Source organism: Epargyreus clarus, unplaced genomic scaffold (genome assembly GCF_041222505.1).
Source record: "Epargyreus clarus isolate Ecla_fem2 unplaced genomic scaffold, WU_Ecla_fem_2.2 ptg000016l, whole genome shotgun sequence".
In the NCBI taxonomy this organism is placed as follows: domain Eukaryota; kingdom Metazoa; phylum Arthropoda; class Insecta; order Lepidoptera; family Hesperiidae; genus Epargyreus; species Epargyreus clarus.
This window is the reverse complement of record NW_027332224.1, coordinates 5,595,118-5,619,436: the sequence shown is the minus strand read 5'-3', so window position 1 is coordinate 5,619,436 and position 24,319 is coordinate 5,595,118. Positions and strand designations below refer to the sequence as shown.

At 36.8% G+C, this 24,319-nt stretch overlaps 2 protein-coding genes and 1 long non-coding RNA gene across 3 annotated transcripts in view; 2 read left to right on the top strand and 1 right to left on the bottom strand.

The window, feature by feature from the left end:
• Window positions 1–24,319, bottom strand: part of LOC140748655 (uncharacterized) — a 342,763-nt gene that overhangs the window by 42,622 nt on the left and 275,822 nt on the right. The gene's annotated exons all lie outside the window — the stretch shown is intronic.
• On the top strand, window positions 376–12,198 carry lms (lateral muscles scarcer). Its single transcript, XM_073081514.1, has 3 exons — window positions 376–874; window positions 9,431–9,579; window positions 10,813–12,198. Exons 1-3 carry the CDS (start codon window positions 568–570, stop codon window positions 11,341–11,343), a joined length of 987 nt encoding a protein of 328 aa, XP_072937615.1. The 5' UTR covers window positions 376–567; the 3' UTR covers window positions 11,344–12,198.
• Window positions 11,875–24,319, top strand: part of gly (acetylglucosaminyltransferase) — a 27,742-nt gene continuing 15,297 nt past the window's right edge. Inside the window, exons 1-3 of the mRNA XM_073081513.1 lie at window positions 11,875–12,511; window positions 16,752–16,876; window positions 17,858–18,071. Coding sequence (XP_072937614.1) covers window positions 12,241–12,511; window positions 16,752–16,876; window positions 17,858–18,071 — 610 coding nt within the window. The 5' untranslated portion in view covers window positions 11,875–12,240. The remainder of the gene's footprint in view (window positions 12,512–16,751; window positions 16,877–17,857; window positions 18,072–24,319) is intronic.

Here is a 24,319-nt window from a genome sequence, read left to right as displayed (position 1 = left end):
ATTAATGAACACTCACATAACTCATTCTAAATAAACCACTCGCCTGCGCAGGCGCATGTCGACCACGCCCACCACCTCCGATTGGTTTATACCTAATTATATCTCAGATACGACTCTTCATGAGCTATTTGCATCGTTTAAATAAACACGAACGATTTTAAGCTGTACCAACGATAAATAAAGTTCGCTTTCGATAAAACTCCTCTTAAATGCCGCAAACTGAATTGTCAACCGAAAATACGCCCATTAAATAAAGATTTCCATCTTCATTTAGACCCATTCGACGTGCCAGATGATAATTAAACTCTTCCACAAAGTAAACCTTATTTCTGGATCAGTAAGGTGCAAGTGGAACATGAGAGAAGCTATACATGTTTTTCGGGACGGCAGTTAACATACGCAGCCCAAGTCGTTTCGACGTTTCATTTTGACAAAAACGCATCGTTAGTCGAAATTAGTTTAAATTATTATCGTGTGACGGCTTCGCAGTAAATCGGCGGAGTCCAAACTCAATAGCGTCTTAAACATCGAAGCAAGAAGATCGAAGCAGAGATCGAAGACTTCGAAATGTCGAGTGATGTTGCAATGGAAGTTGATAGTGTTGATAATGAAGTGAAAAGTGTTAAAAACGAAACAAAATTGCCATTTTCGATCGACAATTTACTAGCGGATAAATTTGAGAAAACCTTTGATGATGCGTCGTCGAGTTTGCCTGATTATTTTAGTAAAGAGAAGTTTAGTGCGTATGAGAAAGTAGGGTCTGATGATGATGACAAAGGCAGCAGTAGTTCGGAGCAAGTGGACGTGGAAAGCTCGAATGTGAGTGATGCGCAGGAGTTCACCGATCTGAAGTCTCCCGATTATCAACAATCAGGTAATTAGTAGATCAACTTTGAATGCTTTAAAAATATTATAAATCTCCGTGGTTATCTGTGTGTTGCATGTAGGCCTGTTGTGTTCTGGTTTGACGACGAAAGAAGAAATAGACTTCTTTTTTTTAGCAGACAAGCATGCAGTGCACCTGATGGTAAGTGGCTACTGCTCATGGACATCTGTGATCAACCCCAGATAATTAGATATGCCTACCTGAGATCGGCCACAGATGCGCCGCTGATGCTGAGGACTAAGCTCGAACGCCTCGGAAAAGTATGTCTCCCTTACCACACCCTTCAAAACGGAACACAGCAGCGCCTAACACTGCTATTATAAGGCAGAAATAGGTGTATGGCGGTGATGCCGCCGGAATCGAACCACAAAGGGTTCTACCACCTTTAGTGGTAGAGTTGGTTATAGATATCTATTCTATGCTAGCGTCAGAAATCAGAATCCATTAGCATTTTTTCAAGTTGACCATAGGCGGCAGTGATCACTTACTTTCTTAGCTTTGCTTTCATACTCTTAGGTATAAAACAAAAGATTTTTAAGATTTTTCAACTTTTTAGACTTTCCTTATATAAGTAAACTGAACTAAATGTTTATTAAATAGCTAAATGGTATTTGGATTATTTATTTAATGATTACTACTTAAATATAATATCGTTTCCCAAGTATGTAAAGTAAAATAAAATTGGCGACTAAACTCGACTTACAGAAAGGCTAGTTTAACATTTATATTAAAAATAAACTTTATACTTGAAAATATAGATTAGTAAAGATACTTCGCCGCCTTGAAATTGAATGAAGCCACAAACGGCTTATTAGTAAGTTATTTTTTGAATCCTTGACAAATAAAAACATTTTTAGAGAAGTTTACGAATAAATAACTAATACTGCGTAATTAACATAATAAATAAACAATTATTTCAAATATTTTAGGGACATTTTAGCACGGAGACGTGGCAAAACTTTTTTACGCAACTATTTCAATTGTCAAAACTAGTTACATTTTCTTGTTAGGAGTGAGTAATCTTTACTAATCTATGCTTGAAAATTACGTTTAAGGAATGAAAAACTATTAATATTAAATATTTTATTAGACTAATTACCAACATACACTTATTTAATCGTGCAGAAGTTACCGTGATTTGACTTCGACGGCATCATTGCCACACTTGAAACTTTCTTTTTAATTAATTAAGAAATTTCGATAGCTATTTTTTAAATTAACCCTTAAAACCTTACAGTATAAATAAAAAAAAATATATTTTCACAAGAAAATACTTTAATAATTTGAAAAATGCATGAAATTAATTAAAATGACAATAATTATACAAATAAAATGGATATTTTGATATAATTTCGATATTTTACTTGAATTAAATATTTATTTACTTATTAAAAAAAACTGAGATGAATTATTCTGGTATGTGAAAATAAGTTAAAAAAATGGCGTGGCATATTTTGAAATCAAATGTAAATACAAAATACAACAATAATAATGATTTATAAATTACTAGTGGTGCCCGCGGCTTCGCCCGCATTTTAAAGAAATAATATGAGATACATAAAACGAAAAATTTGTACCTGCATTGGAATGACAGTGGTGCCATCTGTCGAAAATTAGTCTTACCAACTCCCAAACCCTCGTGGGCTCTTTGGGACAACTTTGGGACAACTTTGGGAACTTTGCTAAAAATCATCACTTGATCAAATGCATAGTTACCGATTCTATAACTACTTACGAATTAAAAAATAATTAAAAAAACCTTTTCCCACGGACTAAATTGTGAATCTAAACCATTCTCAAGTCCCCTTGAACACACACCAAATTTCATCAAAATCAGTCCAGTCGTTTAGCTCCTCCTAAACGACTGGACTGATTTTTCAGTGACATACACACGCACATTAGAAATATATATATATATATATATATATAAAGATGTAAATAAGTTATTTACGCATTTCATCCAGCAAAATTATAAATTAAAATTGAAAATTATCCTCTGCTTAGTACTTCTTATAAGTAAGAAGTATGCTTCCTCACAACTGGAGAAGGCTAACGCCAATGTTTTGCCGAAGATGGTCATTTGACAATTTCTTTATACTAGACGTCGTCAAATTTCGATATTTGGTATAAATTTTCGGTAAAAATTGCTTAGATTGATTATTGATAACATAGATTAGTAAAGATTACTCACTCCTAACAAGAAAATGTAATCAGTTTTGACAATTGAAATTGTCACTGTCATCTATTTTCGTGTTTGAAAAATATTAAAAAAATGTAGTTTTTATATCATTTATGAATGAAACGATCTCTTTCTCCGCACTTGTTCTTCGTGTTTTTGCACCACTTAACTCCGCATGTCGACATTGTTCCGCGTAAATTACACCATGACAACCAATAACTGGCTGACAGAGTTATCAGTCGTTTAAGCTATTTAATGGCTTCCTTCAATTACAAGGCGGTGAGATTTATTTATTTAAAAATAGATTTGATATTTATACTTATCTATGCTCTTGCGGTTAACAGATCTTTCAGATCTACAAAGTTAAGCGACTTCGAGCGAGGTGTGTAATGGCCAGTTAACTAGAATTAAAATAATTAACTACCTACACACTTTTCATCTCTTAAGTAACTAAATAAGGCCTAAATCTAAATAACAGCTTACTCCGAGGGTACCTGAAATTAGCACAAAATTCCGAGGCATTTAGAAAAACGGCTTAAAAACATTACGTGAAATATATATTACTAAATTAAAAATAATTTTTATCATTTCGTCAACATATCCATAAATAAATAGATGTTTGATTTTTTTTATAGTCGAGCATGAAGTCCACCTGATGGTAAGTGGCTACTGCCGCCCATGGACATCTGTAATCAACACCAGATAGAATCAGATATTCCCACCTGAGATCGGCCACAGATGCGCACTACCTCTGAGGACTAAGTTGGAATTCCTCAGATAAATATGTGTCCTTCACCCCACCCTTTAAACCAGAACACAATGTGAACAGCGCTTAACACTCCTGGTAATATGCAGAAATAGGTGTGGCAGTGGTGCCGCTCGAGTCTGCCGCTAGTCTCCACTGTAATATCGATATAACTATTTAAATTTAGGCCTAATTTAGGTACTTAACAAATGAATAGTGTCTAGTTAATTATTTTAATACGAGTTAACTGGCCATAACACACCTCGCTCGAAGTCGCTTAACTTTGTAGATCTGAAAGATCCGTTAATATCTACTATGTAGCAAGACGTTGCTCATTTCGGAAAAATGAGTAAATATCTAATATAGTCTCGAGTTTCAAACGTCATCGTCGCTTAAAATTCGAGAGTAAATAATAAAACTAGTTTTACACATAAATAAGCATATATGACGATCTTGCGTCGGACAGACGATTCGTCTTCTTTTTATAATATAGGAGCAGCAGACGACCATGCACAGGGCCTGATTAACCCTTAGGCTAATTAGGCTGCAGCCTAGGGCGCGAGGATCTTGCGCGCCAAAATTGTGTCTTCGGCACTTTTAATTTCATGCTAGTAAACAAAGTCAAAACTAATATATTACTTTTGAGGTCTATCGTAACGGTGGGGGCGCGTCTTCGTAATTAGCCTAGGGCGGTTAGAACTCTTGATCTGTCGCTGACCATGCAGTACACCTAATCCTAGGCTCATAGCTGTAATCGACCCCAGATTAAATTAGATTCCTAGAAGGCTACCGGAATCTGAACCTACCTCTGAAGGCTAAGCCGGAATGTTTCGGAAATGTATATCTCCCTTACCACACCCTTTACCCTTTACCCCTTACCACAACCAGAACACAGAAGAGCTTAACACTGCTGTTATTACGCAGAAATAGGTGTGGCGGTCAGTGGCGGTCCTAGTGAAATTATGGCACCCTGTAGGACCTGACGACGTTTGTTTTTTTTAGTTTAGACTCTATAGTTCCGACACAGAATAAGTATATTGCAGACAAGTAGCTTTAATTTTCGCGCGCCCCTCATATGACGGTGCCCGGCGCCACCGCTCGCACCGCCCTAGGGCCGCCCCTGTTGGCGGTGGTGCCGCCGGAGTCAAACCTCAGAGGATTCTCCCATTTAATAGTTTGAAAATTATTTCCAGTCGAGAATATTAAGAATAGGTTCTTGTTGTTCGTTGAATTGCTTGAAAACTTAAAAATAGCTATTATTACTGAAAATTATTTTATTTATAATTATTATATTTTTTTTAACGAGGGGGAAACCTTCACAAGGTACCCGGTGCCGTGGGAGCGACACAGGGTTATGTGGGAATTTTACCGCACTAAAACGGTGGCTCTTTGACGCTGCGTAGAGGACTCCAACGCAACACAACCGGAGTCCACTTGGCGCGTTGCCCCGTCGGGCTCCGCCCAGGTGAGCTTGAAACTCACCACTTCATCTGGTGTTCACGACGGTATACGACCACACATACCGCCGTCCATCCCGGGGTTGCTGGCCGGGCGGTTCGAGCTCCCACTCTTGCAATCCGCAACCCCGGAAGCCCCCTTTTAGTCGCAGGGGATACCGTAGCCCTATTCTGGTCCTGGAACTACAGGGACAATAATTTGAAGGTGGTACAATCGTTTGTGGTTCGATCCGGCGGGACCACCACCACACCTATTGTTGCCTAATAACACCAGTGTTAGGCGCTTCCGTACTTCGCTTAGAAGGGTGAGGATAGGGAGATATACTTCTCCGTGGCGTCCCAACTTAGTCCCCAGGAGTAGCAACGTATTTGTGGTTAACCTCAAATAGGAATATCATCTTATCTTGATTAAATATACATACACTTACCATCAAATGGACTGCATGCTCGTTAGAGAATAGATATAAGATCGACACATCAATATATTTGAATTTACTGAAATAAATAAGTAAGCAAGTAATAAATTGACGATAGTGGAATAGAAAATAATCCAAATGCAAAACGAAACATGATTCTCAGTTAAACTCGATAATTAACGCTAGAAATATCCGAGCGCTTCCATGACATCAAATGGCGCGGGAACGCGCGAAGTGGCGTAATAAATTATGGCGCGTCAAATAACAAGCGTGTGTCAGATAGCAGCGATCTTATTTCAGTAATTAGTTTGTCAAAGAAAGAAATTGTTAAAAAATACGGAACAAGAACTAAAAAATGAGTGAAACGCTAAAATTAATATGCTGGCTGGCTGAAATATGATGCGATCGTCTTCACATGCGTAGAATTTGTTCTATATAGAGTTACAGAAGTTCACGAGCGACATTGTTTGCCATGTTCGTTTGATATTTCTATCTTACAAAAAATAAATATATTCATATGAAAATTTCGTCAAATTGTGGTTCTCAAGCAATCATTTTAGACAAATAAGTAAACTCTCTTTATTTGCCTTTTGATAGCGCTATAAAATACTTTCATATTAAATAAATTAAAAATATTTTAAAAAGTAGAATACAAATATAAAAGTATAGCATAAAAAAACATTTTAGTATACTTTAATCACATGCGTGAGAACCTAAAAGGTGCATAAAATGTTGTTTATTATTAATCATTATATCATAAATGAAGGTTAGTTCTGAATTCATAATTATATGAATTGGACCCACTCGCAATCACATAACTCGCATTATAGCAACATTCAAAAATATGACATCAATTAAATTCAATTATCAACCTTTTGAAGTTATAGTTATTTTAAGGTGTTTGGGAAAAAATATGAGCGTTTTATTACAAAAAATCTTATAAAATGGGCCTATGAAATTGTGACGACTATAGTAGTAAATTAATTCATCATACAGTTTTGATCACCGAAAACAATAAAAAGTTTACATGCCCATATTTTCAGTAAAAAAGTACTGGTACTTTCAAGACAGCGCGCAAAAAATAAACGATTACTCGAGGTGTTACTGGAAATATTGTTCAAAATATCTTTATTACTACAAATACTTTTATTTAATAACATCATTAATGGTCGCGGCAGAAAAATGGCGCGCTAATATATTTACGATCTGTCAACGTTGCGGCTTGTGGCGCGCTTAGCTCCACGACTCAAATTAGCCGTTTGAATTGATTCCCTGACGTCGCAGTTTACAAACAAATAAACTAAGTGCACAGCCACACTGATGTCTCATTTTCTAAATTTGTTACGAAAAGATAAATCTCTACGCCTCCCGACTCTTGTTAGCTAAATCTCTCTCCCCTGTAATTATTCACTTTGAAAAAAGAATGAAAGATGAAAAAGAGGCTGAAACGTAAGTGGCCGGAGCTCATTAAAAAGCTGTAAAATTCTATTAGCAGAGCGGATGGGGTTTTTGAACGCAATCGCGTGTGTCAAACGTTTGGGAAAATTTTTGTCTGTGGCTCGATGGAACGTTTTGAAAAATAATTCTTTTGTCGCGACAATAAAGTTTATTTTGTATTTTTGTAAACGTAAACGTTTGGGGAGTACAGAGGCGCGAAACAAAGGCACTGGCCGTTGACAAGTGACGATGTATTGACATTAATTGCTTTACGAGTGTCGCTTTTTTTTTAAACGTGCTTGCGTACGACGTTTCACAAGACACGGATTTATTTTAGCTACTAATTAATCTACTCGACTCTTTATTGGAACAGATGTGATTGATTGCCTTTGTTACAATATTTCGTGGAACGTTTCCAACTGAAATCAAACTACAAAGATTTTTTTAGGATCCCTTACATCAAATTATAAAATAATATAAATAATTACGTACTTAGTACAGATTGTTGCACGACATAGATAAATCGAGATACTATTTAGATATTATTCCTCAAAGAAAATGACGAATAACTACATAACAAGCTGAACATTTTAATATATTCAAATTGGTCCTCCCACCGGATTCCAATTTTTTACAGCTGTAAAACACTCCAGAGGCATTAAATGTGACACTCACACTCATTAAATCATTAAAGCTGAAATACAACCCGTTCTACCGCTGTATGTTCTCCGTAATTTCTTTGACGATCGCCGTAGACGCAATAAATCGTCTTCGCATTCATTCTGTCCAATATCTAAACATTTTCATCTGTTAATACACTAACGGCAGAATGTGCGCTATTATCCAAGACTTAAAGCTTATAATGAAGTAAAATGTCACTTTGACGTTTATTTTGGCGGGCTCATTAGCGCGGGAAGCGGCGCTGCCGTCGTCTGATCCAAGATGGCGGCGGACACGTTGATAAATTGCCACTAATTACTCAGAGAGGCGAGGTGTTTATTGAAAATAACTGTCAGGTGACGATGCGCGGTGTCCGCTTCGTCGGTAAGGATTGTTAGGCATGACTTCCGTTGTCTTCAAACAGTTGTTAATCGTTAGTGAAATTGTAATCGCCGCTGCCAAATATTTGTAAGCAGTTTAGATTTAAACTGTCCACCTGATATATAGCGCTGCTATCTATCTTTTTTGTATTGACTAGATGCTTTGTCTAATTAATAGGTTTCTACTGTCAACGTCGCTATTAGGCACATAGTATGTTCTGTAAATAGGAATAGTAAGCTCGCCGTCACATTATGTGGATGGATCACTAACGCCGGTATATAATTATCAAACTATCCAATGTTATGCCATAGATAAGTAGTACTAATATATGTGTTATGCCTACAAAAGATCGAAATTTTCCCAGTACTAGACATTAGTTATCGATGAATTCAATCGTCATTAGTCCATCTTTGCTTGAAGCCAAAGATTGCTTAATAATAACGAGAGAAGCATTAAAGAGAAGTCGTTCGTGGATTACATTATTAAATAAAGTAATCATATATTTGTATAAGTAGATGGTGAAACTTACTAGTTTTTTAATTCAAGTGTAAAAAATCTCGATATTTATTTATGTATGCTTCATAAGTCACAACAACAGCTGGGCTAAACGCTAAAACCAAATTTTGTTCTTTGGAATATGTAAACTGGACCGCAATTGCATTTATTTTGAAATTAAAACGATTTTTTTTTGGTATAATCTTAACAAAAATAGCAGATGAAGCTGTTTTATTGTGTACATACACGGGGCTTTTATTTCGCGACCGTTTGCAATGATCAAAATGATCATTAATTCACTGCAAACTATTTACATTGATTTTTAATTGTCTTTTAACTATTGGCTGCTATTGGCATATAGAACAATACTGGCATGGACCCAAGTATTACTGCCACGCGCGGTCCTACGCTCAATCATGCACTACAAAGCCCACAAAGAATAACAGTCCTACCATATTCTTTCGACTATCTAAATCTTGTATTGTATCTCCGTCTGTTATATATTTTTTTTTCTATATTTTAAAAGTAGCAATCGAGCAGGCAATCCATCTGGTGGTATGTGTTTACTGCGGCCTACGAATATCTGTAATCTGTAATCAATAAGTTAGAACACATCGAATAAGTATATATCCCTTACCGCATCCTTCAAACCAGAACTTAATACTACTACGTTTAATACTATTGTTATTACTTAACTAGAAATAGCAGTGGCGGTGGTGCCGCCGAAATCCAACCAAAAATGTTATACTAAAGTGCTACAAAATATTTTTTCAGGATCCTGTTCATCTAGAGGTAAAAGAGCGCGAACGGCGTTTAGTGCGCAACAAATAAAGAGTTTAGAGGCAGAGTTTGAGAAGAATCGGTACCTCTCTGTTGCTGCAAGAGGAAGATTGGCAAGGCAGCTACGATTAACTGAGACACAGGTATAGAATAAATTTACGTCAGCAAATACACTGGTGGCAATACGCAAATAGATGGTAGAACCACAAAATATTTTTTTTTAATTTTTTGCATAGATTAGTGAAGATTAGTCACTCCTAACAAGACCCAGTTTTGAGAATTGAAATAGTTGCGTAAAAAAGTTTTGCCACGTCTCCGTGCTAAAATGTCCCTAAAATATTTGAAGTAATTATTTATTTATTATGTAAATTACGCAGTATTAGTTATTTATTCGTATTTTTTTCTACTAAGCCGTTTTACTAATAAGCCGTTTGTGGCTTCATTCAATTTTAAGGCGGCGAAGTATCTTTACTAATCTATGATTTTGTGGTACAACTCTAGTAGTTCAACTCAAGAATCACTCGTCATATCTATTTCTACGTAATAACAACAATGTAAATAAATCAGTGTTGCATAATAGATTGCAATTAGTATTAGATCAAAAGTATTGCACGGTAGTCACGCTCACTTCTCAAGTTTACACATAAACAACCGGCTTTATCGACCATCCTATCAAGATTATGTATAGGCGGCAGAGACCACGTACTAAGGTGGGCTGGAAAGTCGCTCTAATTTTTTATTTATGACTAGTTTTTGCCCGCGGCTTCGCCCGCGTTTAAAAGAAAATAATACATAAAACTGTAAATACTAGCATACATAAAACTGTAAATTCGTATCTTCAAAGACCATCACTTGATCAAATGCATAGTTTACAATTCAATCCTTACTAATTTCGATTAAAATAATCGATGTTTTGGGTCCAAAAGATCGATTCTCCGCTTAATCGATCTTAGATCGCCATCCCTAGTTCCCGTGGGATTTCCGGGATAAAAACTATCCTATGTCCTTTCTCGGGTCTCAGACTATCTTTGTACAAAATATCATTAAAATGGTTCAGTGGTTTAGGCGTGAAGAAGAGACAACCAGAGAGACAGACAGACAGAGTTACTTTCGGATTTATAATATTAATAAGGAATAGTAAGGATTAAGTAATGATTAGTAAGGATTAAAGTAGGAAACGGCCATGTCCACCTGAAGTCTTCATTGTTGCCCATTTGAACCAAACTATATATAGAACAGGTGGGTATTTTACCGAAAGTCAATCACAGATGAGTAGTCACATACTGCGCTACTCAAACAAAATTACACGAATCATACGACATACATACATAATTATGTAATATTTGCATTTCAACAACCTGAATTATTTGTTACAGATCAAAATATGGTTCCAAAATCGCCGGACGAAATGGAAGAGGAAATACACAAATGACGTGGAACTCCTCGCTCAGCAGTACTACAGCAGCCTAGGCATCGTGACACCACGACCCATGTTTGTAGGAGACAGGTTATGGATCTTCAACTATCCGAACAGGATACCGCCGACTCAACAACAACAATGGATGAAATCGCTCAACAACATCCCCACTATAAATACTCCTAATCAAATCGAACGAAATTTATTCAGAAGCATGTCCAAACCAGAATTACCGTATATGATCCCACCGCCATCTGCTACCTACCCTAACGACAGAGTCTACCTCGATCGAAACGTCAACTTGACAGCAAACGTCAAAATTCCCACGCAAAATCGCCTTGTACCAATACCGCGGGAAATTTATACTAATATGGCGTCCGCACAGCGAAGTATGGACGTGTACAAAAATAATATTTTGAACCACAGTACCTCGTCACAAGAACCAAATGTTGATCATCTGAGGAGGCTGGAAGAAAATTTTAGTATTTAACATATTCTATAAATAAAATATTGTATTGTATATAGTTCCTAGATATTGATAAGATTAAATTATGTTAAAGAAATATATATAAGTTTTAGATGAGCAAATACACAAACATTACTTTTTCCTTCTGTCATCACCAGTAAGAGACACTGATTTCTTTGGTGACAATCTACTTGACTAAGGGGTTACCATACAGCTAAGAGGACTCCAGGTTTGATCCTCGACTATCCTAGATCTTTCTAGATCCTTTAAGTCTTTATAGCAACCACTATATCGGGAAACTAGTGTGAGAATATGAATGTAGAACACACCTATAGCGTGTCTTCCGAAAATTATTTTCTCTAAAATGTTCACTTACGACTTCAATGTCTTCATTTCAATTTAAAGACATGAAATCATTATATTACAAAACTGTTAATGTTGCACTTTACCAAAATGGCAAAAAACACTGAATCTAACGCTACGAAACACGTATGATTATATAAAAAATAACATTGACACTGACAGTTGCATACAAAAATGTAATCATTTTGACATTACGCGTCACGGTGTCACTGATCCGAGTGGTCGACGTTGTTGTGATTTTTCTAATGCAGAATAAATTGTTTAATTCTCTAAATACATTGATAACCTTTGTGATATAACTGTAACCTTGCGAATACAATAATAAATTACTCATCCTGTTATAATATTTACACGTTACACGTATTTAGATTAAGATTGATGATCGATTGTTGTGATTTTCGGTAAATGAACAATGTTTACACTTTTCGCTGAATTCCGACGTGTTGAATACGTGGAGATACCGTGGACGTTAACTTTGTGTATTTAAAAAAATAAAATAAAAAGTTATAATATATCTGTGGTGTTTTGTGTTCTTTTTTTAAGTGTTCCTATTTCAAAATGCGGATGAATTTGCGAAAATTGACTCTAATTTGTGGGGTGTTAGTCTTATTATGGCTTGTAGTGTCGTACTCTTCTCTACTGCAAATATCTAAAAATATTGGTAATAAAAATAATGTGCAAGAATTAGAAAATAAATTAGAGAAATTACAGTATAAAATGGCTGAGGAATTGACGGATAGCAATAAATTGTTAGAAAAAGTGAAACAACAGCTAAAGAACAGTGAAGAAAAGTCCCAGCAAGTGTTCAATGATATAGACATGGAACAGAGTAAGTATTCGAATTTTAAAAACTTTAGCAGTCCTAGCATAATGGTTAGAAGCTCTTCCTCTCAATCGGGGGGTCTTAGGTTCATCCCGAACCGAGATTGGCCTGGACGCGGGAAAACGCCGACGGGACTGCGGAAGAGTGGTACTAGCATACCTATAGTCCCAACAAAGGGCATACGTAAGAGGAACATTGTGGGTTTTAGCCGGTAGGAGTCTGGCATATCCTCTCTGCTGCCCCACGGCTGAGAATAACCCATGAAAGATTTCCCCACGAAAACAAAAAGGATCTCAGGTTCGAATCTCAATCATGTGACTCTGATATTTTAAAGTTATGTACATAACATAAATACCACCACTGCCACACCCAGCACACACCCAGTCAAGCACTGCTGTTATGTGGTTTAAAGGGTGTGGTAAGGGAAACATACTTTTCTGAAGCATTCCAGATTAGGGGTAGTGGGGCCTGTGTGGTAGACCTCAGGTGGGAATATCTAGCCCTATCTGGGGTTGATTACAGATGTCCATGGGCGGCAGTAGCCACTTACCATCAGGTGGACTGAATGTTCGTCTGCTACTCCTATATCATAAAATTTTATATATAGAGGAAAATTCCTTGTGTTTATTCAAGTGTTGAATAAATTTTGCCAATGAGTAGTCCTATAACAAGGTTAATAATATGTCATCATCATCAACCCATTACTGTCCCACTGCTGGGCACGGGTCTCCTCTCAGAATGAGAAGGATTAGGCCATAGTCCACCGCGCTGGCTAAGTGCGTATTGGTAGACTTCACATACCTTTAAGATTTTTTATAAATCTCTCAGGTATGCAGGTTTCCTCACGATGTTTTCCTTCACCGTTTAAGCAAGTGATAATTAATTTCTAATACGCACATAAATTTGAAAATCAGAGGTGCGTGCCTGGGATTTGAACCTCGGACCCCTCGATCGAGAGGCCGCGTTTCTTAACCACTAGGCTATCACTGCTATCAATAATATGTAATACGATCTAATATGATGAAAGGTTAAGAACTATTGCATTAAGGAATGATCTTCCATTTAAATATTCGCAAAAGAAACAAATTTCTCAAAGATTTTCCTTATTGTTTCAAATTGGTTTTTAGCATAAGTAATATTTAGTAATCTTCTTTGTAAATTAATTATATGGTTCATAATAAAATTATTTATATTATAATTGAAATGGCTTATGATCATATTTGAATGACCAAGTTATGACTAGAAAGGGAGTTTTTTTTAATATTTTTTTTTTTTAATAAAAAAGCTAATAAAATCATAGTATAGCTCGCGCCAAACTGCTAGTCCGCTCTGAATTTGTTGCGAGCAGGTGCAGTCATACAATTTGCTATGGCGACGCGATTCATTTCTATATTCAGAGCGGACTAGCAGTTCACGTGCACTATAAATGGTTAAAAGTCATATGAAAACGCCCATAAATCGTGAATCATATAAAGATAACGCTATCGTGAAAAAGCAATAATTCGGAAATGTTCTCGTGTTACAGCCATGTGTGCTATTCAATACTTTGAAATTTAACTACATCAACATGAAAAGTAGATAATATGTAACAGATATTATTCATATCTTCTTTCATGTCCTATTTATCGAACACAAATACTGATGATTTTTGAGATAAATAATAATTATGTTTGTGTTCAAATTTTATTGTTATTAATGCTCATAAGAAGTGATAGCCTAGTGGTAGAAACTCGGAAGTTCGGGGGGTCCGAGGTTCAAATCCGAGGCGCTAACCTCTAATATTTAATAATAACAACACACATAACAGTTGAATGCAGACTCATTTTTTTAGTCCCACTGTTGTGCACGGGTCTCCGTCAGTATGGTAATATGGCCTATGGCCTAGACCAGGGGTTCCCAAAGTGTGCGCCGCGGCGCCTTGGTGCGCCGTAGAAAGTAAAGAGGGGCGCCGTGAGTCGATCCTCTAATCATTGGACACCGCAAATATTGGCGTTTTGGTCATCGATTCAAAATGAATATCCAAATTTAACATCCAAAGCATTAAAAAAATTCATTCCGTTTACAACATCATATCTATGTGAAGCTGGGTTTTCAGATGTAGCTGTGATAAAGAACAAATATCGGATCAACGTGGAGCAGGAAATGAGAATAGCAGTGTCAAGTCATATTCCCCGCTTTGAAAAACTGCGCGGAGATCACTTAGCTCACCCTTCACATTGATTTGACTGAATACATATTGTATTAATTTTTGTTTTTTCTCAAGTCTTTCTTCTTGTTTTCCGTTTAAATTATTGATGTGAAACATCTATAGCCGCACGTAAAACCGATTTCTGGCGTGGCGACGTATGCCGTGCCGTCGCCACACTATACGATGGTATATATATATACAGTCTATATGCAGTAGTGTGTACGGTGTGGCGACGCGTCGCCATGCGCAATCGACTGGATCTGGAAAAAAATCGTAATATTTTATTTTATCATTATGACATATTTAGTTCCTATCACAATATTTTCTTTTCTGCATATTACTTTTACAAAATAATGTCGCACTAATGTTTCACATCTGCCAGGCGTCCCGTGACGGCTCACATTTTTTTTTATTTATTATAACGTATTGTACAATTTCATATTGTGGTGTTTTAAATTCGTTTCGATCAACCTAAGGTAACTACTATTATTGTAGTTACCTATTTCTTTCGACTGTCTTCTTCAAATAGTTAGCTAGGACAGGGCACAGGGCGCCGTGAAAGAATATTAAACTTGTAACTGCGCCGCGGGTTACAAAAGATTGGGAACCCCTGGCCTAGACTCTAGGATAGACTGCCGCGCTGGCCAAGTGCGAATTGAAAGAAAGAAAGAAAGAAAAATTTATTCGGATAATCGCAACACAAATGAAATATTATAACAGAAAAAGATTAAATAAAAATCACATAAAACAAAAGAAATAATAATAATTATAGTTTAAAAACTAAAAAATCCATGCTATATACAAGGAAAATCGTTAATCCTGATTCGTGACGAACCTGATGAGGAGAATGGGATAAAGTTATTAAAATCGTGTATTGTCATAGGTTCTTGATAATTATTCAAATTTCTAAATTAATCTGACCGTTCAAAGTGAACATACATATATACAACCCAAGCTAATAAAAGCGTGGTAAAAACGACAAAAAAGGACAGCGACAACGACCGCGAAAGGGAACAAACTAAGCTTGTGCCACGTTCAGGTAAACTGAGTCATGGCGCTGATTTTCAGTTTACATTCAGTAACATTTAAAAATTCTGAATTCAGTCAGTTACGTCAGTAATTGGTAGCCTTAACACACGAAGGTTAGGTTTCCGCACGATGTTTTCTTTCAAAAAATATTTTTTAATACGCACATATCTATACTAATATTATAAAGAGGAAAACTTTGTTAGTTTGTTTGATTGTAATGAATAGGCTCAAAAACTACTGGACCGATTTAAAAAATTCTTTCACCATTCGAAAGCTACATCATCCACGAGTAACATAGGGTATATTTTATATGAAATATATTTGATAAATAGATTTTGAGGCGGTACAAAGTTTGCCGGGTCAGCTAGTGTATAATACTTTGAAAAATGAAAGTTACGACCTGGGAGTCGAACCTTAGTCTAACAGGCCAAGTTGCAATCGAGGCTGTCATCGCGTATAGTCCACGTAAAACTGCTAGTCCTCTCTGAATATAGAAATGAATCGCGTCGCCATAGCAAATTGTTGGACTACACCCTCTCCCAACAACTTCAGAGTGGACTAGCAGTATGGCGAGGACTGTACCATTTTACCACTTGTTAACATAATTGTGTAATATTTGAATCCTTACTATCCTTATCCTTACTAATATTATAAATCCGAAAGTAACTCTGTCTGTCTGTCTGTGTGTCTCTTCTTCACGCCTAAACCACTGAATCGATTTTGCTGATTAATATCGATTAAAATATTCGATGTTTTGGGTCCAAACGATCTATTCTCCGATTAATCGATCTTAGATCGCCATCCCTGCTTCCCGTGGGTATTCCAGGATAAAAACTATCCTATGTCCTTCCTCGGGTCTCAGACTATCTTTGTACAAAATTTCATAAAAATCGGTTCAGTAGTTTGGGTGTGAAGAAGAGACAACCAGACAGACAGACAAACAGACAGACAGAGTTACTTTCGGATTTATAATATTAGTAAGAATTTCAAATAGTTAATCTATAAATGAAAGAGTGTATTTTTTTCCAGATATTGGTAGTCCAATCCTGCCGGTGTTGGTGATCGCGTGTGACCGGGTGACTGTCAAGCGCTGTTTGGACAACCTGGTCAAGTTCAGGCCTAGCAAGGAGACCTTCCCTATTATTATTAGTCAGGTAAGACAAATAGCTGTCTTCCCGTAACTTTTTTTTTTTTTACGTGGGGGAAACCTTCAAAAGGTGCAAATGCCGTGGAACACGAGGTTATGTGGGATTCTTACCGCACTAAAACCCCCCCGGTGGCCGTCCTCGGCGCTGCGTAGAGGACTCCGGGAACTCCAAAGGAACGCAACCGGAGTGCTCTTAGCGCGTTGCCCCGTCGGGCCCAAGAGAGCTTGACGCTCGCCACACCGTCTGGTGCGTACGACGGTATGCGATCACACATACCGCCGTCCTTCCCGGGGTCGCTGACGGGCGGTTCGAGCTCCCACTCTTGCCGCCCGCAACCCCGGAAGCCCCCTTTTAGTCGCCTCTTACGACAGGCAAAAGATACCGTAGTCCTATTCTACTCCCGGAATTACAGGAATGGTCTTCCCGTAACTAGGGAAGCATAATGCACTCAATATACTTATTTTTTTTATAATATAGGTATAGCAGACGAGCATGCGGTCCACTGGAAGTTATAATCCGCGCCAAACTGCTAGTTCGCTCTGAAGTTATTGTGAGCAGGTGTAGTCATACAATTTGCTGTGGTGACGCGACTCATTTCTATATTCAGAGCGGACTAGCAGTTTTACGCGGACTATACCATCAGTAATAGAATCCTTTGTGGTTCGACTCCGGCGGCACCACCGCCACACCTATTTCTACCTAACAACAGCAGTGTTAGGCGCTGCTGTGTTCCGGTTTGAAGGGTGTGGTAAGGGAGACAGACTTTTCCGAGGCATTCCAGCTTAATCCTCAGGGGTGGCGGCGCATCTGTGACCGACCTCAGGTAGGAATATATAATCCAATCTGAGGTTGATTACAGATGTCCATGGGCGGCAGTAGCTTACCATCAGGTGGACTGCATGCTCGTCTACTACTCCTATATTATAAAAAAAAGGTGGACCGAATGCTCATTTGCCACTTCAATCCACAAATCATTTGTTTCCACAGGATTGCGGACACAACGCCACTTACCAAGTGATAAAATCGTTCACCGATGTAGACCCCACCATCACGGTGGTCAGGCAACCTGACCTGACGGAGATACCACTGCCACGAGTGAAGGTGAAGTTCAGGGGGTACTACAAGATCGCACGCCACTTCAGGTTCGCGCTGAATCATGTGTTAGTGGCGTTGGGCCATGAGGCTGTCATCATAGTTGAGGGTAAGTCAGTTTTTTCTATACTAATATTATAAAGAGGAAAACCTTGTTTGTTTGTTTGATTGTAATGAATAGGCTCAAAAACTACTGGACCGATTATAAAATTCTTTCGCTATTCGAAAGCTACATTATCGACGAGTAACATAGGCTATATTTTATATGAAATATATTTCATAAATAAATTTTGAGGCGGTACAAAGTTTGCCGGGCCAGCTAGTTTATAATATAAGAGTAGCAGAGGAGCATGCTGTCTACGCGATGATAAGCTACTGCCGTATGGACATCCGTAATCAACCCCAGATAGGATTAGATTCCTGTTTGAGGTCGGCCACAGATGCGCCGCTACCCCTGAGGTCTAAGCTAGAACGCCTCAGAAAAGTATGTCTCCCACTTTTCAATCATTTTATGGTAATAAGTAATAAGTTGATTTAAAGTGAGTCGCAGTCTACCGGGAAACTACATAAAAAGAAAGATATTGTTAATAGAACGGTCATAAAACGGATTGTGAAAATAAAGATAGAGTTTTTTCGAATATTTTATTAAATAAAACATTTCTACATGGATAATTAAATTACACTACAGATGTGTGACGAATCAGACATGACATGAGCCGGGGCAGACAGAATATATAATATCATTCTATTCTAAATGTATGAACGTTATATCTACCGTAAGGCCGTTTGTCCACAGCCACCGTCACCGATCCGATACCGATAATTAATGACGGCGCCGAAGTAGCGTACATACATTTACTATAGCAGCTTGTCCACCGCACGTCCGTCACCCGAGCACCGTCATCCCGGCCGCCGATATTCCGAGTAGATCGGCGTGACCGCTAGATCGGCACCGAGATTTTGACGGACCGATGTGCCGGCAATATAAAACACGTTGGAACGTTATCCATACACTGCCGTCACACGCGTGACAGCTGGAACAAAATAAACCGCCGATATCGATCGATAACGATGGATGGCGGTGGACAAACGGCCTAACGCGACCACGCAGACACGGGCCGTGCTTGACATAACATTGTAGGGATGGCGATCTGAGATCGATTAATCGAAGAATCGATATTTTGGACCAAATAATCGTTTATTTTAATCGATTTACAGTAATGGATCGATTCAGTGAATCGATTTTTCATCCTAGAAAATCGAAAGGCTACCTTTTCAAAGTTGGTTGTATGGTGTTATAAAAATTACTTGTCGACTCAAACGTATTTCAGTACTTGTTTGGTCTCGATGCTCTTTTTTCGCTATCTTCGCCCTTTGCTGCTGATATGATCGAAGATCGATTTTTGGAGAATCGATTCTTTGTATCTCGATTGTTTTGTGAACCGATTAATTGCACTTCAATTCGAATCGATTCAAGAATCGATCTTTTTCGGAAAGAATCGCTATCCATATAACATTGTATACAAGCATGTGTCGCGAATGTGAAACATTAGTTGTGCCGGATGCGATACTAACGCCTCTAGTGTCAAAAAAGGTTAACTCAGGACCGATGTCGGTTGTCATGGCAGCGGCCGTTATATATGAATACGTTGGAGTAAAACTGTGAGTTGATTTTAATATTTTGTACAAATATAATCAGTTTATGTTATTGTGTGCTATCCTCAGTTGGTAACCGATGCGTCGGACAATTTGTGAATAGTATCAGTCATGCTCAGTCTCAGTATAATCAGGCGAGGCACGGGGTGGCTAAAGGGGAGGTTGGAGGCCACTAGGGGTTGAGACCCCAATTCAGTATGATCAGTAAAGGCATCCGCATCCGAGGATGTGGATGATATCAGGCAATCAGGTTGAAACAGCCCTGTATTGCGTTACTTTATTATCAGTGTATTACTCGTATTTATGTTTGTACGTGTGTAACCCAGTGCATTATTTTATTATCATTCAAATTGATTCGCCGTGTACTCCTTGTGTGAACATATTGGCGACAGCATGATTATGTCTGACTCGACACGTTGACTGCCTGTAGATATCTATATATATAAAAGAAAGTCGTGTTAGTTACTCCACTTATAACTCAAGAACGGCTGAACCGATTTGGCTGAAAATTGGTGGAAAGGTAGCTTAGAACCAAGAGACGGACATAGGATACTTTTTATCCCGTTCGACCGCGTTTCCTTGAAGTCATTTTATAACTCAAGAACGGTTGAACCGATTTAGCTGAAAATTGGTAAAGAGGTAGATTAGAACCAGGAAACGGACATAGGATACTTTTTATCCCGTTCGACCGCGTTTCCGTGAAGTCATTTTATAACTCAAGAACGGCTGAACCAATTTGACTGAAAATTAATCGAGAGGTAGCTTAGAAGCAGGAAAAGGACATAGGATACTTTTTATCCCGTTCGACCGCGTTTTCGTGAAGCATTTTATAACTCAACAACGGCTAAACCAATTTGACTGAAAATCGGTGGAGAGGTAGCTTAGAACCAGGAGACGGACATAGGATACTTTTTATCCTGTTCGACCGCGTTTCCGTGAATAAATAAGAGTTGAAAGTTTGTATTAAAGTCCCCCAGTTTTGATGCAAATCTATATGAAAATTGGTATTTGATAGGATTTCGATAGAAAGTAATTAAATATCTATTTTACGATATTTGCAAAATCAACCCTTAAGTTGGTTAAGTAGGGGTTGGAATTTTATATTAAAATCCGTTAATTTCGAAGCAAAAACTGTAAAAATTTTCATTTGGCTTTAGAAGACACTTCGTTTAGAAATCGGCAGATTTTGAAGCAAAGTCTATAAAAATTGGAATTTAGCTTTTTGATTCAAAATAATAGAACACATTTTTCACCGTTTTTGGAAAATCAACCTTTAGGGTCGTTTAATCGGGTATGGAACTTTAATTTAATATCCGTTAATTTGGAGCACTAAGAAAATTATCATAAGACATAATGAAGCATCTGAGTCACTGTTTGTTTTTTTAGATCAACCCTTAAGGCTGTTATAAATCGCCTTTCTATTTACACACCTGTTTCAGCATTTTTAGCTATTCAACAACCCGATTAGAGTACTATAAGTAAATAAACTTTCTTTAAAAAAACCGTTATTGAAGTTATAGGTACTTCTTTTCGCGTGTTTGTAAAAAAAATAACAAAAAATACAACCGACTTCTATGTCACTACAAAGTAAAAAATAATTCGAACGAAATATATTGAGCGCCGACTTCAGAAATATGTACTAAACCAACATTTATTTGAATTATTTTTTACTATGTAGTGACATAGAAGTCGGTTGTATTTTTTGTTAAAAAATTTTTTACCCTTTTTAGTGATGACATAATAACATTTATATTAATACAATATAAAATTGTATAAACGTGACCATGAATTAAGGTACGGTCTGAATTTACATTGATTGGAACCGCCCGCTCGCAGGGCGCTGCCGCGCCCTGCCCGCTTAGTTTTATATTGTCTTATGTGTTCCAACCTAACCTAACTAAATAGTCAATGATTTGCAATTTCATTAGAACCTCCTACACCAAATATCTTCAAACACGACTCAATTATTCCCATCGGTTGAGGAGTTACATATTTTGTCTCCGAGCCACATTATCAGACCTTTAAATAGTCAATGATGAACTGACTTTGCAATTTCGTTAGAACTTACACCAAATATCTTCAAACACAACTCAAATATCCCCATCGGTTGAGGAGTTACATATTTTGTCTCCGAGCCACATTATCAGACCCTTAAATAGTCAATGATGAACTGACTTTGTAATTTCATTAGAACCTACAATAAAAAATAACACAATAAAAAATTAATTATTAAAATCGGTTCACTAACGGCGGAGTAATTCGTGTACATACATAAAAAAAAGATACCGGCCGAATTGATAACCACCTCCTTTTTGAAGTCGGTAAAAAAATAACAGAGTGCAGAGAGGTAGAGTGAATTTTATTTAATTGTATTTTTTATTTTCCTGTTCTCCTGTGGCCATTTCCTAATATTTACCAGTAGTTTATGGACATAATACATAAATTACACGAGTGAAACCACGAGGTACAGATAGTCACTCATAATTAGGTGGTACGAAGTTCACCGGGTCATCTAGTAATGTTTATAAAAGTAAAAGTAATTCAAAATAATTGTTATACAGGCAATATGTATTGAGTTTGTTGCAAAACACCTTGAAATGGTGTTAGTGATAAATACGTATTAATAAAATTGCTATCTATTTAAGCAGCTGTGAAAAACTAATTTACATAACAAAATATATAATAGGTACAATTTACTTAAGTAGTAACATCAGACCAATACTTCAATCTCTTGTATTATACGAGTACGTCAGAAACAATAATATTATGGAATATTTAAACAGATGTTTTGTATAATGTTCGGTTTATTTTTACCCGACTGCCAAGGAAGGGTTATGTTTTTCGCGCGTATCTTGTATGTTTGTCTTTCTTTATTTGATCGGATCTAACAAACGGCTGGATGAATGTCGACAATTAAGGTGTCATTATATTCATCTCAATGACCCGACTGTCCTTAGATAGGTGTTAGAAAAAAAAATCAAAATGGCGGATTTTTGACGCGAAATACTAACACATTTCAAAAAAAAAGTTAACGGAACCTATCGAGTAGGGTATCAGATGAAAGGAAATTAAACGGAGATTATAAAAACATATTTGTATATACAGGGTGAATTTTTAAAACGGGCCTTCAGGGCCAAATCCGAACCTATAAGGTTTAGCGAAAAATTCTGAAAGGAGTTACGAGGCCGATTTTGATAAAAACTAAAACTGCATCATTAGTTTTTTTAAATATTGTTTTACTTAGCCGGGAATCCAACGAGTTCATTTTGAAAAAAAAGGCACCTCTATATTATTCCATTATCTGATAGTGTCGCTTATAAGGATCAAATTCTGGGAAGTAATGTTATGTGACAAATTAAAGAAAAAGGAAAATTTTAAAGAAAATACGTATTTTTCCATACATTGGCATACTAATCCTTAAGGATTATACATAACAAATGATTTATGTATAATTCTTTAGAAACAGACATAAGTCATACCATTGAAGAATTTGTTGGTTAATCAACTAATTATTCGATGTTATGACTATGACATACGGTTTAGTATGATAAAGTAATAATTTGGCAAATAAGTTACCGCCGTTTTTAGGATTTATTTTTTAATGAAAATATATAACTGATTAAATAGTAAATTCTTATTGTTTGCTGTTTACAACTTCGTTTCAACGTTAAATATGATTTTCTATATCTCTTTTTTTAGTAATCACTCCGATTTGACTCTAAAAAGTAATTCTCGCAAATTGTCAACTTTACATCTGTATTAAACGAAACTCCGCCCATAGCAAGTAAATCTATTTTAATGGTCCTAAAAATAATCTTAGCTAAGTCGGACATAAAAATATAAATTATTGGGAAACAAAACGTCCATTTCGAATGATTAGAAACATTGAACTTTGAATTACTGAAGTTATATATTTTATGGAGCGTAAATGGTGGATTGTTTTTGCGAAATAGTAACACGTTTTAAAAAAGTTAACTAAACCTATCGAGTAGGATATCAAAATAAAGGAACTTAAAAGAGATTACACATACGTTATATAATATATACATATGTATTACTCATCGAGATGACTGTCTGAGTCATCTCGATTGTTGCTGTGATAAAGATCAACGCAAAGGGAAACCGCTGAACTTAAGAGTGCTGGAATTTTACTCATAGGTTCTATATATAGCGTAAATGAGCGCTATGAGGACAAAATAGGATAATATTGTTAGAACATCTTTTGTTTTTGAAGCAGATACCTACTATGAAACTTTGTATTTGGCTTTCTGGATTAAAATAATAAAACGCCTATTTCTCCGTTTTTAGAAATTCAACTTCAGCTTTTATAGTGCAGTCGGGTTTTTTTGATTTTTTAATTAATTTCAAAATGAACTCGTTCGATTCCCGGTTAGGGAAAAAGTTATTTAAAAAAAGGAATGATGCAGTTTTAGTTTTTATCAAAATCGGCCTCGTAACTCCTTTCAGCATTTTTCGCTAATCCTTATAGTTTCGGATTTGGCCCTGAAGGCCCGTTTTAAAAATTCACCCTGTATATAAAACAGCAAGGTGACTGACTGACTGACTAACTACTCGTAAATGACTTTTTCATTTTTCAGAAATCAACGTACAGCCAAAACCGCTCAACTTAGAGTTCTGAAATTTTGCACGTGGCTAGCGTTATATAGCGTAAATAAGTACTAAGAAAGGTCTTTTCGAAAT

What these genes read in the sequence shown, in the direction of transcription:
- lms (XM_073081514.1), top strand. Translation starts at nt 568, where the DNA reads ATGTCGAGTGATGTTGCAATGGAAGTTGATAGTGTTGATAATGAAGTG. An exon ending in TCCCGATTATCAACAATCAG is followed by an intron (nt 875 to 9,430) that starts GTAATTAGTAGA and finishes ATATTTTTTCAG; the next exon opens with GATCCTGTTCATCTAGAGGT. An exon ending in TACGATTAACTGAGACACAG is followed by an intron (nt 9,580 to 10,812) that starts GTATAGAATAAA and finishes TATTTGTTACAG; the next exon opens with ATCAAAATATGGTTCCAAAA.